Source organism: Rousettus aegyptiacus, unplaced genomic scaffold (assembly GCF_014176215.1).
Source record: "Rousettus aegyptiacus isolate mRouAeg1 unplaced genomic scaffold, mRouAeg1.p scaffold_m13_p_20, whole genome shotgun sequence".
Taxonomy (NCBI): Eukaryota; Metazoa; Chordata; class Mammalia; order Chiroptera; family Pteropodidae; genus Rousettus; species Rousettus aegyptiacus.
Genome location: NW_023416296.1, coordinates 146,754 through 163,319, shown reverse-complemented (window position 1 = coordinate 163,319; position 16,566 = coordinate 146,754). Strand labels below are relative to the sequence as shown.

The 16,566-nt window shown below is 63.2% G+C and overlaps 1 protein-coding gene across 5 annotated transcripts in view; it reads left to right on the top strand.

The window, feature by feature from the left end:
• Positions 1–16,566, top strand: part of PCNT (pericentrin) — a 78,213-nt gene that overhangs the window by 55,287 nt on the left and 6,360 nt on the right. For 4 of the 5 annotated variants that reach the window (XM_036238073.1, XM_036238075.1, XM_016143562.2 and 1 more), the window contains 12 exons: positions 296–395; positions 1,275–1,429; positions 2,160–2,330; positions 2,825–3,004; positions 3,473–3,668; positions 4,986–5,208; positions 5,413–5,563; positions 6,309–6,971; positions 9,592–9,800; positions 10,426–10,528; positions 11,235–11,405; positions 16,009–16,128. In XM_036238073.1, the coding sequence (XP_036093966.1) occupies positions 296–395; positions 1,275–1,429; positions 2,160–2,330; positions 2,825–3,004; positions 3,473–3,668; positions 4,986–5,208; positions 5,413–5,563; positions 6,309–6,971; positions 9,592–9,800; positions 10,426–10,528; positions 11,235–11,405; positions 16,009–16,128 (2,442 nt within the window). The remainder of the gene's footprint in view (positions 1–295; positions 396–1,274; positions 1,430–2,159; positions 2,331–2,824; positions 3,005–3,472; positions 3,669–4,985; positions 5,209–5,412; positions 5,564–6,308; positions 6,972–9,591; positions 9,801–10,425; positions 10,529–11,234; positions 11,406–16,008; positions 16,129–16,566) is intronic. The other variant, XM_036238074.1, reaches the window with a different exon arrangement.

The window sequence follows — 16,566 nt, the reverse complement described above, 5'->3', positions numbered from 1 at the left end:
CAATAAAAAATAAGTTAGGGGATACGTTATTTGAAATATCCATGTGCTGCCAGTTCATGCAAAAATATTTTAAATATTTGCTAGTGACCTTTAAACTATCCCTGGAGAACCGTGGTTGAACCTGATTAAGTTAGTCGAAGCCTGAGACCTCCATGCGCCCATGTTTTGGACCACGTTTGTTTGGGTTCTCTGTGGGGGGGTGACAGAGTCAGGCCTTAGGACGTGTGTGTCTGGTAAGCCCAGCTCCATGATGCAGGTGTTTTATAACCACATAAAATTCCACCTATTTGAACAGGAGAAAGATATTGAGGATTTTATCACGTCTCTCGATTCTCAAGACAAGTCAAGGTCGCCGCCTGTTGGGTTGGAAAGAAAACTTGACGAAAGTGGAAAGAGTGAGTCTACCGTCGTTTTTTTCTTTTTACTTTCTACATTTACAGTTTCCGAGTCCACAGAGCACCAAGAACTGCTGCATGTCCAGACTACCCCGTGCGGGGATCTGCCCTCTGCGGGGATCGGCCCTCTGCGCCGTGTGTGTCCCCGTCTCTGTCCTTTGTGTCTGGCCCTTTGGCCTGGTGGCCTGAGTGGCTCTCTGGAAGCTGTGTCCAGGGCCCTTGCCTGGAGCCGGGGGCTGCTGTCGGGCGCAGCGGGAAGGCCCAGGCTGCCACTCCGCCGCGTGCCCTCCGCTTCCCAGAGCGCGTGCGCCCAGCTGGACTGGCCGCAGCTGCGGGGCTCGGGGTGGACGGTGGCCCACGCGCTGCTTTGAATGCCGATTCAGGGCCTCTGCCCGTCAGGGGTTCCGGGTGCCTCCAGTTCTGGACCTGGTCCAGGCTCCCCAGCCCTATGCGCTGTTTTCAGAGGTGGTCGCCGTCTGACCAGACATCTGCTCCTTGTCCAGCAGCTCCCAGCCTGTCCCTGCCGTCGGCATCTTTCACCTCCTGTGCCCCCAGGGCCCGCGCTCTGTCCTCGCGGGCTGGGTTTGGAGACGGCAGGTCCCTCGGGGTGAGGAAACACGTCCACGTCTGTGTCGAAGTGAGCTGAGCGATCCCTAGAGCTTGCGTTCCACAGGACACGAGCATTGTGAATGCACAGACTTCTCCTGCGTCACGTGTGGTGCCCCCCGCCGCCCCCGACATCCCCAGAGAGAGTTTTCGCCGTCCCCGCCGCCTCGTGGGCGCTCCCTCTGGTGGTTGCCGGCCCAGGCGGCGGGGCCGGCCGTCCCGTGGCGCGCCCCCGGAGAACCGCGGTTTAGGCCCCGACTCGGTGTGTTCTAGGCGATGGCACAGGCTGTACGGAGACGCTAGACCCCGGTCCGGGAGGGCGTGACGCCCCCACTGCCAGTCCGGCGGCACCCGGGCCTGCCTCGGGAAGCTCCTGGTGTCCGCTGGGAGCCATGGAAGAGCAGGAAGTGTGGCCGAAGCACATGGAGGTGACGGCCGGCGGGGGGCAGGGCTGGAGGGTGTGGCCCGTCCTCCTGCGTTGGGGGGACCACTCTGCTCTGACTGCCCAGCCTCGGCTCTGTCCTGGTTTCATGCCGTGAGGAAGCGGGGTGCGCTGGCCCTGACCCAGCCTCTGCGTGGGGTCATCGGGGACGTCATCGCCCTCTGCTCTCAGCCTCCGCGGGTGGAGCGCAGACGGCACATGTGTCCTGGCCCCTGCACCCTGTAACTAACGCAGGAGCCGCTCCCGTACTCACAGACCCCGAGGGCACCCCGCGTCTGGGCTTCCTGGGGGCGCCGTAGGGCCGGGGGGGTCAGTAGCTGGCCTAGTACTGTCTGCAGGCGCCTGGTCACCCCAAGGTGAGTTCCCGTCAGCTGGGACGTGCGCCAAGACCCACATGGGGCTTTCTCATGGCATGCAGCCACAGTCCCCGAGAGACGGGGCCAGGATGTGGCGGCTTTACGCCCTGTGCATGGGAGTTGGCCCCAGGCCCTGCCCCAAGCTTCTCCCAGGCGTAGGGGAGGGGCAGATGGGGTGGCGAATCGTGGGGGCTGTCCTCAGGCGCAGAACCGCGTGGTTAGGACAGCAGGCTCTGCTCTTCGGCACGAAGGCCGAGCAAGCGACGTGCGGGCGGCCCCGGAGCGCAGGCCTGGAGCGGAGGGGCGTTCGGCGGCGTTCGGCTGCGTTCGCTCCCTCCTGAAACACCCGCTCTGCTGCAGGCTGTGCTGCAGATGGTGCGTGACGAAAGCCGCCACATCCTGGCCCTGTCCGAGTACCGGGGGCCTCCCAGTGCGCTGAGCAAGGGCGAGCCGAGCACCCCCCTCGAGTGGTTCCCGCGGAGGGACCAGGGCCAGTGGGAGGCAGTGCCAGCACTCGGGAAGGGAGAGAAGGTACAGCAGCACCCCGAGAGGCGAGGGGTGGCGGGCTCGGACGACCAGGGGCATTGTTCGGCCACCGCAGTGGGAATGGGCAGCACGAGGCTGTAGGCCTCCCACTCGCGGGCCTGGGCCCTAGCCACGTGCCAGCCCATTCCAGGCCTCGGTGGGGCAGCAGAGGCCTCGGGTGGGCATGGGGGCCGGAGCTGGACAGTGCAGAGGCAGAGGCCAAACACGACCCGTGGCCGAGGGCTGCCAGCAAGCTGTGGGTGTGGAGAGCGCAGTGGACGGGACCCAGGCCGGGCCTGCCAGGGAGGGAGCCCCAGAGCCGGCGGCGGGTGGGCAGCTGTCCGTGCTCACCTGCGCCCTGTGCACACGTCCGTGTGGCATCACTCCCAGCCGCAGGCCTTCCCTGGACACAGGGCCTCGTGTGTCCCCTCCCCTGCCTGGGCAGCCCCTGTCCGGTCCTGCCCAGAGGCAGCTGTCCAGGCACCGGGTCCCTGTTCCAGTTTCAGGACCTTTCCGACACGTGCCTCGACTGGAGAGAACAGTTCCTGCAGGTCGTCCAGGAGGCCTTTGCAAAAGAGCGGGAGGTGCTGGCGGCGGGGCTGCAGCCCCGGCTCTGTGGCTGTGACCCCGCGGGCCCCAGCGCCCTGTTGCAGAATCTGGAGAAGGTGGCGCCCGAGCAGGTGAGCTTGGGTCTGGTTCCCCCAAGCCACAGGGTGTCCCTTGGCCTTCCTTTCAAGTGTGGCACCACGTTTTCCTGCCTGAATTCCATGCAGCGAAAAGCTGTGTGCCTCTGTGCTCCACACTGCAGTCCAGTCTGGAGCTAACTGGCATTTCCTCAGAAACAAAAGCATTTCCAAGCTTCCTGGGCCCACGTTGTGGGCGCTGAGCCCAGGGTCGAAGGGTGTCGGCCCTGTGGGGCCTCAGGGCCCTGCTGCACCTACTCCTGTGAGATAGGGCGCGAGTCCAGACGCAGGTGGTGGCAGCCCCGGTACAGAGCAGGCCCCGAAAGAGAGACCAGCGTGCGGGGGCGGAGGGTCAGGTGTGCCCGCGGCGAGAGCATCAGAGTCAGCAGCTCCGACCCCGTGTGGCGGTCTTCTCCTGCCACAGAGCCTTTGAGCCTGACTGCTGCCCCTCTTTGCCCACCCCAGGGGGACCTGCAGGAGACGTCCTCGGAGCACCTGCGTCTGTCTGACAGGGGCAGCTTGCTGTCTGAGATCCAGGCCTTGCGGGCCCAGCTGCGGCGGACGCACCTGCAGAACCAGGAGAAGCTGCAGCAGCTGTGCGCAGCGCTGACCAGCACGGAGGCCCGCGGGAGCCGGCGGGAGCACCAGCTGCGCAGGCAGGGTGGGTCAGCTCTGGGAGGCGTGTCCGCTTGAGCTCCCTCTGGTTGGTAAGGTAGCGTTTAGGTTAGCAGAGGGGACAGCAGTGACATCCTGGTGCAACCAGGGCCCCAAGTGTGGGGACTGTCGGTCTCGGCATTAGACGCCGTGGCTGCCACATGTCTCGATCCGTAGGACTCTGCGTGAGGACGACTCCGAGAGACTGGTCAGGGCAGCGGCCTCGCCGAGACCTCGCGGGGCGGGGGGCTGTGTCTGCGCACGTGCGCTGGGCACCAGCAGGACACACTGGGACGGTCTCTGGACCTTGCGCCCCTGGGCTCCAACAGCTGTTGTGGCCTCTGCACTTAGGTTCTGTGGGGCTTTTTCACATAGACACTCAGGCTGCTGCCGAATGGAAAACGTTGGTTTTCCCTTTCCCGCCCCCCGGGCCGGGCCCGGGAGCACACAGCGCGTGGGGAAGCACTCGCGTCTCGGCCGGCGCCGGCTGGCCCGCCAGCCCCAGCGAGTCCCTCCTCTCCGAGTTTCAGATGCTGAGCAGCGGGCCAGTCACGTGCTGCGTCGCAGCCTGGGCCGTGGCCCTGAGTCCTCGTCGTGGTGCATCCGCGCCCGCGACACACTTCGGGGCTGGGTTTGCTCACCCTTTCCATCCGCACTCGTGAGGGCCACGGCCTCTCGTTCGTTCTTCTGGTTTTGGGGTGGGAGTTGCGGCCTGCGTCACAGAGGGCTGACGCGCTTGTGCCCTCTTGTCTTCCACAGGAGTCTGTGTAGAGCCGGGTTCATTAAGTTTGGGGGGGATTCTTCGGTGAAGCCATCTGGGCGGGAGTTGTCTCTCCTGGGAGGCATTCGGCACACGAGTGGCAGGTGGCATGGCATTTGGAGCGACCACAGGGACGGCCACAGCTGGCCTCTCTGTGCCAGGCAGGGCGGGCTCCGCGCGGCCTCCCATGTGCAGGTCCATCTCAGCCTGGCGCCCCGCTCTGCCTCTGGGGAGCCCCCAGGCCTGAGAGGGCCAGCGGCCCCTCACAGCCGCGTCGAGCCCGCAGAGCCTGTGTGGCCAGCGTGGGCTGTGCGCGCGCTCTGCCCGCGAGTCTTACTGTTCCCGGGCCAAGAGGACCAGCCTGGTGCCACACGTGCTGGAGGAGCCGGCGAAGGCAAGAGCAACGTGTGCCTGAGTGTCCTGGCGCCATCAGAAGCTACGGTGTCTGGGCCACGGAAACGTCGTTCTCCGCATCCCCTTACTGGCTTTGCAGCCTGCTAAATCCTCGTACAGCTCTCTGGACCCACGAATGATGCTATTTTACGTTCTTTGTCTCCTTCGTAGTCGAGTTACTGGCATACAAGGTCGAGCAGGAAAAATGTATCGCAAGCGGTCTCCAGAAGACGCTCAGCGAAGAGCAGGAGAGGGCGAACGACACCCGGAAGCTGCTGGCGGCGGAGCAGAGCGCCGTGCGCGCCCTGCGGGCGGAGCTGAGCGAGTGCCGGCAGGACAACGAGCGGCTGCTGCAGTCCCTGGGCAGCGTGCAGAGGGAGGTCCTGCAGCTGAGGTACGGCGCGCCCTCTGCTGGCGGCCGCGGGGCTCGCGCGGGTCGCCCCTTTGGGTGGGGATGGCGCATGCTCCGCTGGTAGGTGCTGGAGCGAGGGGCCCTGCTCACAGGCTCAGAGCGCAGGGCGGGACCGAGCTCGAGTGTGGACGACCCGGTCCCTCCAGAGCGCTCCGTGACGTGGCCGTGCCGGCCTCCTCCCCACAGGTCCATGCTGGACAGCAAGGAGAACGACCTGAGGGCCGCGCTGCAGGCGCTGGAGGGCGCGCGCGGCGAGGGCCGAGCCCTGCAGAGCCGGCTGGAGCAGGCGCAGCTGCAGCACCTGCAGAAGGAGGCCCAGAGCCAGCAGGCCCTGGGGGTGAGCGGGCGTCGGGCGGGGCCCTTGTCCTCCCCTGTGCCGGATTTCGCGGCAGCGAGGGAGGGTTGCGTGTCCAGGTAAACCCGTAGGCACCTTTGCGTGACAGCGTGATGTCCCTGGCGCCAGCCCTGTGCCGCTCAGCCCACCCTCTGAGTCTTTGGTTCTGCTAGGCGGACGCAGCCTCCTCACTGGCCGTCCGCACGAGCTGTAGCCGCAGGAGCCACTGCGCAGGTGGCAGCGACCCAGCTCCTGCGGGGACAGAAATCGCGTGTGAGAATCGGGTTCTGTGCGGCAGCTCGAGGCCCACGCGTCCAGCAGGTGTCCTGTGGGCCGGGCAAGCTGGCGGCCCATCCAGGCGGGACAGTGCAGCCCGGCTGTGTCTCTGGGCAGCCTGGGTGCTGTGGTCACACGTGGGCGGGCGGGCGGGCGGGCCCGGGGAGCACCGTGCACCGAGCCAGCACCAGTTCAGAGCGACGGCGGTCGGGCGCAGTCGATCTGGGACCACGCGGGCTGGGACGGGGGGGCCACCCACGGGCGGGGGGTTTCAGTCAAGCACGCTCACGTCCCCCGCGATCAGCGTGCACAGAGGGCCGGCTGCACGCAGCCCGGGTGTTGGGCTTGCGGAGGGATGGGCACCCGCAGCCTGCTGTCGCCCGCAGGTGACGTCCAGAGGTGGGCTCCGGCGGGAAGCCCTCCAGGGCTCTCCTCCCGGTGCCATCTCCCCATCCTCCGTGTCCCGGTGCAGGAGTTGAGAACGTCCTTGGAGAAGCAGCGCGCTCAGAACAGCCGGCTGAGCGTCGCGCTGGAAGACGAGCGGACGGCGAAGGACAACCTGCGCAAGGAGCTGCAGATCGAGGCGTCGCGCTGCGAGGCGCTGCTGGCGCAGGAGCGGGGCCGGCTGTCCGAGCTGCGCAGGGGCCTGCAGGCCGAGCAGGGCCACGCGCGGGAGCTGGCCGAGGCCCTGCGGCACGAGCGCCTCCTGACCGAGCAGCTGAGCCGCAGGACGCAGGCCTGTGCCCACCCGGAGGCGCCGGCCTCCCCAGCCCTGCTGCAGCAGCTCCAGGACGAGAAGGCCCGCGGGGCGGAGCTGCAGGCCGCCCTGGAGGAGGCGCAGCAGCGCGCAGCGCGGGCCCGGGAGCTGGAGGCCGAGGCCCGGGCGCGCTGCGAGGAGCTGCGGAGGGAGAAGGAGGTGAGTGCCACGCCGAGGTCCCCCGTGCCGGCCCCGCCGAGCTGTGCCCAGGGCAGAGAGGGGGACAGCCCCGCGTGGCTGCAGGCAGAGGTAGAGCAGTCACAGTCGCGGCTGGCAGCGCAAGGCGGACGCAAGGACTCGCGGAGAAGAGCGGGGACGCGGCAGAGCCGGGCGGACGCGGACCAGTGCCCGAGGTGGCGGAGAGACAAGGAGAAGCTGGTGAGAGCCGCCGCGGCGGGCGCCGCACGCAGGCCCTGGAGCCGCGCGGGCTCGGCGTCAGCGGGCCGCGGCCCCCGCCGGGCTCTTCCGGGCGGTGTGGACGCGGGGCCCCCGCCGGGCTCTTCCGGGCGGTGTGGACGCGGGGCCCCCGCCGTTGGCGCGCGTTTTCTTTGAGGGTCGCCTCTTGGTTTCTGCGACGAGGCCGCTGGGACTCGGGACGGCGTCCCGCCCGCCGCCGCGGGAGTGTCGTCGCTGAACAGTGAGACCGGTTTTTAGGTCGTCTTTCGTTTCTTTCGTCGACGTTTTGCAACTTTGAGATGACAAGCTTTACACTTCTTCGGACAGATTTGTTCCTCAGGATTCTGTCGCTTTCGATGCCGTAGTAAGCGGAGGTACTTTCTCGGCTCCGTTTGCAGGTGGCTCGCCGCCAGTGCGCAGCAGTCAGCCGACTTCCGCGTGCCGGCCCCACGTTCCCCCGCCCAGCGGCACGCCGCCGCGTCCGGTGTTGTTAACGGTCCTTTGGGATTTCCGTGCGCGAGGCCCTCTCGTCTGCGCGTACGCGTAGTCCTGCTTCCTCCTCTTCGGCCTGGTGCCTTTGTTTCCTCTTCCTGCCCAATGGCCCTGGCTGACGCTCACGGTGGAGCATGGCCGCAGGTGCCGAGGGGACCCCGTACCTCGTCCCTGATTGCAGGGAGCAGGCTTTCGCCACTGAGTACTAGAGAGCTGCGGGGTTTTGTAGATGCCCTTTATCAGAGGAAACTTCTCCTAGTTTTTCAGCCTTTTTTATTTATTTTTTTTAATTGCGAGAGTGTTGGATTTGTTTGCTTAGCATCTTGAGTTGTGTGGTTTTGTTCTTCAGTCTACTATGATGTGGTACCTCGGTTTTCATATTTTGAGCGTGCCTTGCACTTCGGGGGACACGCCCGCTTGATTTTGGTCGTTGTTTTTCTATGGTGCTTGACTCCGTTTGCTAGTGTTTTGCTCAGGATTTTGCGCCTGTGGTCGTAAGGGACACTGGCCTGTGGTGTCACTCCCTTGTGGTGTCTTTGCCTCTGATACACAATGATATTGGCCTTGCAGTGGGGCTTGGAAGTGTTCATTCCCTTTTTCATTTTTTGCGTAGGCCTTATTTTTAGATACATTTGAAATTATATGCTGTTGTCTTCTCATAGATTAACATTTATTTTGATCTCTTTAAAAATGTTTTTTAAAAACTTGGAAAAAAGTATCTTTACTATTGTTTTTGTATTTTGTGAAATTATAAAAAGTCTTAAAATGCACAAAGAAAACCAATGGCTTGCTTTTTTTTGTGGTTAGCCTGCTGTGAAATAATTCAGAAATGAATATGTTTTTAAGAATAAAAGTCTGGGTTTCTAAATGCTGTAGGATAAATCAGATTCCAAAATGCTATGGAATTAGTTTCGTAAGTTCGCGTGAGGGGTGCGGTTAATAGTTTTCAACAGCTCTACTGAGGTACAATCCACATACCACTTAGTTCGCAGTTCAAATGGTACCGTTCGGGGCTCCTGGTGTAGTCGTGAGTCCTGCAGCCGCCGCCGCCACCAGCACTGGAGCACACGCGGCCCTCCAGCACGGAACCCTGTCCTCGCCCCAGCCCCGTCTCCATCTCTGCACAGTTATAGGAAGGGTCGTGCGTTGTTGGTCGTCTGTGCTGGCTGCTTTCGCGAGGTTTTCAGGGGTCGTCCGTGTTGTAGCCGGTGCCAGCACAGTTAGCGTCGACTGAGATGGACAGCTTTCACTGTAGTCGTGACGTTTTATCACCAGAAGTCCTGGAGAGTGCAACAGTGGTTTGGAGGTGCGGCCAGGTAAGCCGGGTGTGACTGGAGTGGCGTCAAGCCCCTGGTGGGCCCAGGATCCCCGAATGCATTCGGGGTGTTGCGCGTCGCCCTTTTTCCTGAGAGGTCTGTAGCTTTTGGGCGCTTCTCAGAGGACTTCCTCGAAGCATACGCGAAGTTTCTAGCCAAACCCTTTTACTTCATTTTGACTTTTCTATTCTTTGTAAAACTGAGTGGTAACATGATTGCTTGAGACATAATCACAAAGAAAATGTTTTCCAAGTTAAACTTGTAGCCGTTCTTCACGGGGCACCAAGAGGGCGGCTGCGAACCGCGCACCGGGGGCCTGGGCTCTGGGCCCCGGGCCCCGCCTGCCGCGGCCCCGCCTGTGCGCCCCAGGCCCACGAGCTTCGCTTCCCCACGGGGAGGCCCCTCTGCTGGCGCCCTCCTCGGCCCGCCCCTGCCCCCACATCGCCGGTCTCCTGGGCCCTGCGCCTTGGGCAGGAGCCCGTCGCTGCCGACCTCCCCTGGCACCAGTGGCGGGCACTGTCCCTGGCAGTGGGCGTTTCCGCGTGGGCCACAGGGTGGCCCAGCCTCACATTATGCACGTGGGTGTGCACACGCGTGTGTGTGGAGGGTGGTGGGCCAGAACTCGGGCCTGAGAAGGCGGACAGGACCTGCGGCCCACAGGCTGCAGTGGGACTGCCCCGTCATGGAGGCAGAGGTGCCCCCGAGCGCCCGGCGTGGGTGTACCCGGGGTGGTGGTGCAGGGCCGGCCTCTGGGACCTGCGCGTGACGGTCTTCTGCCCTGCTGTTGATGACAGCGGGAGTTAGAATTGCAGCGCCAGCGGCACGAGCACAAGATCCAGCAGCTTCAGCGGACGGCGAGGGCGCTGCAGGCCGGGGAGGCGGGGTGCCCGGCCCCGGAGGCGGTGCGTCTGCAGGAGCAGCAGCAGGGCCTGGAGAAGATTCGGCAGCAGCTGCTGTGTGCGGCCGGGCTGCTGACCAGCTTTGTCAATCAGACCGTGGACAGGTCAGTGCGGCGTCTGCGAGCACCGCCGTCCTGCGCCTTCGCAGTGGAGAGGGCGCTGCAGCTTTGGGCGCATGGGGCCTACGTTTAGTGAGACACCGCGTGCTCGCGTGGGTGCCGGTGGTGCTCCCGCGTCCGACGTGACGTTTGTCCTCCCCACGCCGGTCACAGCTCTCACCGGCCAGTGTCCAGGCCCACTGCCAGCCCCACCGGGTGCACCACAGTGGGGTGGCACCCGGCGTTAGCTGGGCCTGTGGCGCAGCACCTGCCGCACATGCCTCTCCAGCACCCGGGTCTCTGTGAACAGAACCCGAGAGTTAACTCCGCCCCCGCCACGCACACTCCGTGGCACAGGCCCCGCCCCGGGTCATCCGAGGCCCGCGGAACGCTGCGCCGAGGCCCGGGCTCCGGGAGGACCGCGGGAGCCTTGCTCGTCCATGCTCCGTGGCCAGAGGCCTCTGGGCTCGTCCACCTGCGCGGACAGGCGCGCTCCCTGAAGCGCTGGGCGCGCGTTGACGGCACCGCACGGTCCTCCCGGAGCCCCGGCCTCGGCGCAGCGTTCCGCGGGCCTGGGATGACCGTCGGCCGGGATCATGTGACCCTCTGACGTGCCCACTTATTTTTATAGGACAATGAACGACTGGACGTCGTCGAACGAGAAAGCAGTGACATCCTTACTGCGGACGTTGGAGGAACTCAAGTCCGAGCTGAGTGCGTCGGGCCCCTCCCCGGTGAGCTAGCGCGGCTGCCGCCGGGTTCGTTCTTCGTCTCGGCTGCTCGTCCCCCCCCCCCCCCCCCCCCCCCCCCCGCTCGCCGCCCTGTCTGTGTAAAGCTGCATCGGGGTGAGCCAGCGGGCGCCTCGGGGTGACGTGGCGCTCACGCGCGCTTCCTCTCCCTGGCCCCCGGTGGACGCCAGCACCACCGTGGGGGGTCTGCACCCGGTCGTCTGCGGCTAAGGTGCCGTCGTGCCCCGGGAGCCTGGCGCTCGCCGTGAGAACCGCCCCCTGGCTGCTGAGCGCGCTGTGCTGTGTCCTGCCCGCTTGTCTGTCCGACGCTGCGCCCTCCCGAGTCCTGTGTCACTGCAAGCTGAAGGGCCCGCTGATAGGGGGCATAAGGACCTGCCTAAGGGGCTCACTCATAGGTCCCCACGGCCGCACGCGCCACGTTCCCTGGTCACCCCGGCGTCTCTGACCGCCTGCTCGTCCACAGCCCAGTTTTGCTCCAGTCTGTTTCCGAGAAGCTGGAAAAGAAACGGGGTTTGGTGACTCATCGTTTCCCGTGCCACGCATGGGCAGCTCCGCCCAGCTCCACAAGCTGTCCCCGGAGCCCCAAATCCGTTTGCAACGATGAACTCTGAGCATAACCGATAACAAAAACGCAAGCAGGGCGAGTGCCTTCTAACAAATCCTCACGCGGTTTATCTTGTTTTCTCCGAAGAGAAAACTGGCAGCGGAGGACCAGGCGCAGCTGCTGGACGGCCTCCTGAAGGACAACGCGTCCCTGACGCAGGCGCTGCGCGCGGCCGCCCGGGAGAAGGCGGGGCTGCGCGGGGCGGCGGCGCGGCTGGAGCGGGCGCTGGCGCACCACGTGCTGCGGGGCTGCGCGCTCGTGAGTACCGCCCCCCTGCCCCCCGCGTGCGCGCACCACGTCCAGCCGCCCCCAACCCCCGCGTGCGGGCACCACGTCCCCCCCCCCCCCGCCTGCGCGCACCACGTCCCACCGCCCCCCCGCCTGCGCGTACCACGTCCCCCCTGCCCCGCGTGCGCGCACCACGTCCCCCCCGTCCCCCCGCCTGCGCGCACCACGTCCCCCCTGCCCCGCGTGCGCGCACCACGTGCCCTGTGGCCCTTGCCGCAGACGGTGTTTGACCTATGTTCACGAGAGGAAGTTTGTTGAAGAATGTAATCTAATCATCTAGTGAAATGAGCGTTTTATTCGAGGTTTACCTAATGAAAGTAACTTATGATTTTCCTGATTGCGTATTTAAGTATAGACATTTTTTCTGGAATGTGTGAGTATTTTCTTCATTTATGTTTTAGGTTATTTTTTGCTTGTGGCTTTGCTACACAGTTTTTACAATGAAAACTCTTTGGAGTATTTTTTGACTCACATGCGGGAGCACCTGCCCTTTGCCGGCGTGCTGCCATGCGAGTCGTCACGTGCGCAGATGTCCCGGGGACCCCGCCAGCCCGGGCCCTTCCCTGCGGGGTTCTTCCCCCGATGTCATGTGCATGGCCCACAGCGCGGCCCCGTGAAGCCTCTCCACTTCCTCCTGGTGCGTCGGACGCATCAGTAGCTGCTTCCCGCTCACGGCCGAGCTGTGTTCACAGCCTGGGTGTGCCTCGGTTTACCTGTTTGTCTGCTGAAGGGTCCCTGGGCCGCTCCTAGGCCCTGACTGTATGTGCACTGCTCCTGTCCTGTGGGCAGTGCGCGCAGGGCTGTGTGGGCGGGCATCTCATTCTCCGTGTGAATGCCGGGGCGGGGGCTGCAGCACCTCAGGGTACGTTGGTGTCCAGCTTCTGCGTGCGCGCGGCCGCGGCGTTTTCCAGGACGCTCGCTGCACAACGCGCCCGGTGTCCTGGGGACTCGGCGCAGCGCTCCGAGGGCCGTGAAGTGGGCACAGCGCGCCCGGTGTCCTGGGGACTCGGCGCAGCGCTCCGAGGGCTGTGAAGTGGCATCTGTGCTGTGTCACTGAGGCGTCTGTGACAGGGCTGGCTCATTCTTAGCTAGGATTGCTTGTCGTTGAGTCGTAGAGTTTTTTGTACGTTCCCGATAGGGTGCCTTTGACAGAATGTCGCTCGCAAATATTTGCTGTGTGCTCTCTGCTCGATGTGGTACCTTTGCACACGTTTTTAATTTTACCGAAGTCGCATGTACCAGCCTGTTTTTTTATGGATTGTGCCACGGGTTTTACAGTTTTAGCCTTTACTTTGAAGTCTGAGAGAAAAGGGGAGGGTTGCTTTTCTGAGAGTTGGGACCCAGGTTTTCTTCATTGAAAAGATTGTCCTTCCGCCTTGTGCCCTTGTCAGCAGTCGGTGAACAGGACCTGTGTATTTGCATCTGGACTCTTCTGCTCACTGGTCTGTCTGTCTGTCCTGTACCAGCTGCCTGATTAACGTGGGTTTATGCTGCACCTTCACGTTGGGCAGTGGGGATGCTTCAAGTGTTTCTTCTTTTTCGAATTATTTGGCTATTCTGGTTCCTCTGGCCTTCAGTATAGATTCTAGATCTTGCTGCTTCAAGTGGGGCCGTGTTAAAGCTATAGATCTGTGTGGGGGAAACTGGGAAGGAAGACATTCGGCCAGTTTGGAAACCTGTCTGGCGGTTCCCCGAAGTAGACGGAGCAGCTCTCTGACCCAGCAATCCCACTTCTGGGCGTTTACCCGGAAGTGAAAACATACGTTTACATAAAACCTTGTCCGCAAATTTTCTTGCCACCATTATTCATCGTAGGTCAAGAGCAAAAATGCAATTGTCCATTAATTTAAAATGGATGAATAACATATGGTACATCCGTAAATGGAAGGTCATCCAGTTATAAAAAGGAGTAAAGGTCTGACATGTGTGCCAGTGTGGCCAAGCCTTGAAAATGTCATTGTAAGTGTAAAAGCCAGCCATCGAGGGCCACGTGTCGTGTGATTCCATTTATATAAAATGGCCAGAATAGGCCGATCTGCTCAAACAGAAGACAGATTAGGGGTCGTGAGGAAGGAGGGGGCAGTGGAGGGACCGGTAGTGGGACCGGCTGGGGGCTGTGAAAATGCCCTCGAATCGGCTGTAAGCGCCCCGAAAGTCAGCGGTGCGCGTTAGAAGGGCAAGTTCTGCGGCACGTGAATTATGTCGTAATGAAGGCATAAAGAATCGCCGTCTTAGCTGCACTGAAGCTTCCCCTCCGTGACCTGGGCATGTCTCCCCGTGTGTTCACATCTTTCGAAGTTTCTTGAAAGTGCCACAGCTGTCGATGCGCAGATGCTGTCGACGGTCGGCCAGATTTGCATCTCAGCCTCCCACTGGTCAGGGGCCGTGTTTCCTCGTCCGTGACCGCTGTGTGGGGCGCCGCTGACGTTCTCGTAGGTCGGCCTGGACTCTGCAGTCTCACTGGCCCCGGCTCTTAGCCCCGGAGGCCTTTTCGTGGGGTTTTCTGCAGGGACAACCATGTCATTTCATTTCTTCTTTCTGATTTGCAGCTTTGGGATTCTTTTTCTCGCTCACTTGGCTGGCGCTTCTAACACCCTGGGCGGGCGCGGTGAGGTGTGCCCCTCCCCTGGTCCGCCGGGCACAGCCGCAGTCTCACCATGAGGGACGGCACAGGTGCTTCTGGGACGCCCTTGTCCACGTGAAGACGTCCCTTTCTGTTCCTGGTTTGCTCAGACTCCTGTCACAAGGGGGCGTTGACACTTGCCAAGCCGTCCGGCACCCGCCGACGCGGGGATGTGTGTTCTCGCTCATCTGTTGAGTGGTGGGCTGCACCGACTTCAAAGGTTGAGTCTACTTGTCCCAGGAACATCCCCACTTCAGGACACATTCTGGTTTTTTTAGATGTTGTGGATTCAGTTTGCTTCCTTTTGTTGGTGAGGGACATTCAAGGGACATTCGTCCGGAGTTCTGTGTTGTCTTGGTCTGGTTTTGGCTTCAGAAAGTGAGTTATGACGTGTCCCTCCTTTATTTTCTGGAAGAGATTATGCATAGCTGGTATTTATTTCTCACTTAAATATTCGTAAAAATTCGCCAACGAAACCCTCTGGGCCCGGTGCCAGACTCGGCGTTCCTGGCGGTGGCAGTGGAGCGCGCTGTGACGGCCAGTCAGGCCCCGCGGCTGACGGGCCCACGTGCTCTGAGCTCCGGCCGAGCTTCCTCCTGCTTGTCCCCTGGCCGCTGACGAGGTGTCGACGTCGCTCACGAGGACGCTGGGTGTGTCAGTTTCGAAGCTCCGTGAGGCGAGGCGAGGCGAAGGGGCCTCTGTCCGGTGGAGCCGGGCCGGTCCCCGGCACACCCAGGGAGTTCGTCCTCTGACGCGCAGGCTCACGTGTCAGGCTCGACAAGAGCTGCCGTCGGTGTCACCTCGCCGCCCTGTCTGCTTTGCTGAAACTGCTCATCGGTGTTTCGAGGTTCCTTGTTTCCGGGCGCCCCTTGGCCCCCGCGCACTAAAACGCGGTCACCAGTGGGATGCTTTTGTCCTTTGTGCGGCAGAGGACAGACTGGGAAACGGATGTTCCAGTGAGAAAAGCAAGGGCAGGCTGAGCGCCAGCCGTGGGCATTTCCTCCTCGTGTCTGGGGCGAAGTGTGTCCCTCGAGCGTTCTCTCCAGGCCCAGCCCGCGTGCGTTTGGAATCGGGGAGATGCTGGTCTGTCCTGCCTCGGGGAGGGCACTGCTCCCAGCGTCGCTGGCTTGCGGGCCCTGCCCTCCCCGCAGCCCGGCCCTGCAGTTGTGGGGTGGCACGACCGGGCTGCCTTTTACTCCTGCTCCAAACGGCCGGATGGAGGCCACTGACCACGTGGCCCCAAGAGTGCCTCGCGCTCACTTTGGCCTTGGCGACAGGCTGGTCCTGGCCGTCCGCTCTGGGTGGCCCCTTCGTCCCCCTTTCTGTGAGCATGCGCCCCGTCAGAGCTCCCGCAGCCTGTGCACCGCGGCGTCGGCCCGCGCCAGGCGGGTCCGGACAGGTGTCCTGGTCACGCCGGCGAAGCCGCAGTGCCAGCCCCTCGTGCGAGCGGCTCCCGCGTGGTTGCCGGGCGTGTGGCGTGATGGCGCAGCTGCGGACCAGGCCGTTTGTCTTCAGCGGTCAGCGTTTCTGGGACCACAGGACGTGAGGGTGTTTAATAGACTTAAACCTTTGAGTTCAAGGTTAATTCACAAATAGTCGATTTTCTGTTTTAAACAAGAACATACCTTTTGTGCAGTTGCACTTGAGTAAATGGCATGTAGTCATCCCCTGGTTAGTAACGTCACATAACAACTTGGGCACCACTGAGGAGTTGCTGAAGGGGGTACAGGCACGGCCCGTGTCCTGGCATTCGGGAGGCCTGCACCCAGCCTCCGTGGGCCCAGCTCCCGTCCCCCTGACAGCACGCCTCACCCTGCGAAGGCCCCGGGGGACAAGCTGAGGAAGGAAGGAGGCATTTGGACGTGACCACCTCGCTGGGGCTGGGGTTGCAGGGCATCGTCGTTCCCCTGCAGATGGCTCTGCAGGCGGCGCTGTCTGGGATTGTTGCAGAAGCCGGACAGGTCGGCCCGCAAGCGGGACAGGACAGCCCTGCAGAGCGCACTGGGATGCCCCGACGCAGGCCTGCCCACGCCGGCCGCCAGGGAAGAAGCGAGTGCCGGCAACGTCAAGGTAGAGCAAGCCGGGGGTGGCGGGAGGGGGTGGCGGAGTCTCCTCGCTGCTCTCGAGGTGACGCTTTCACCTCGAGAGCAGCTCCGGGTCACTGCGAGGCCGAGGTGGCGCAGAGACCTCGTGTGCAGCCCCTGCACTGACGCCGTCACCCCGAGTCCACGTTCCCCCAGGTCACCCTGGCGTCGCGCACCCCAAGTCCACGTCCCCCCCGGTCACCCTGGCGTCGCGCACCCTGAGTCCACGTCCCCCCCGGTCACCCTGGCATCGCGCACCCCGAGTCCACGTCCCCCCCGGTCACCCTGGTGTCGCGCACCCCAAGTCCACGTCCCCCCCCGGTCACCCTGGCGTCGCGCACCCTGAGTCCACGTCCCCCCCGGTCACCCTGGCGTCGCGCACCCCGAGTCCACGTCCCCCCCGGTCACCCTGCCCGAGTCCACG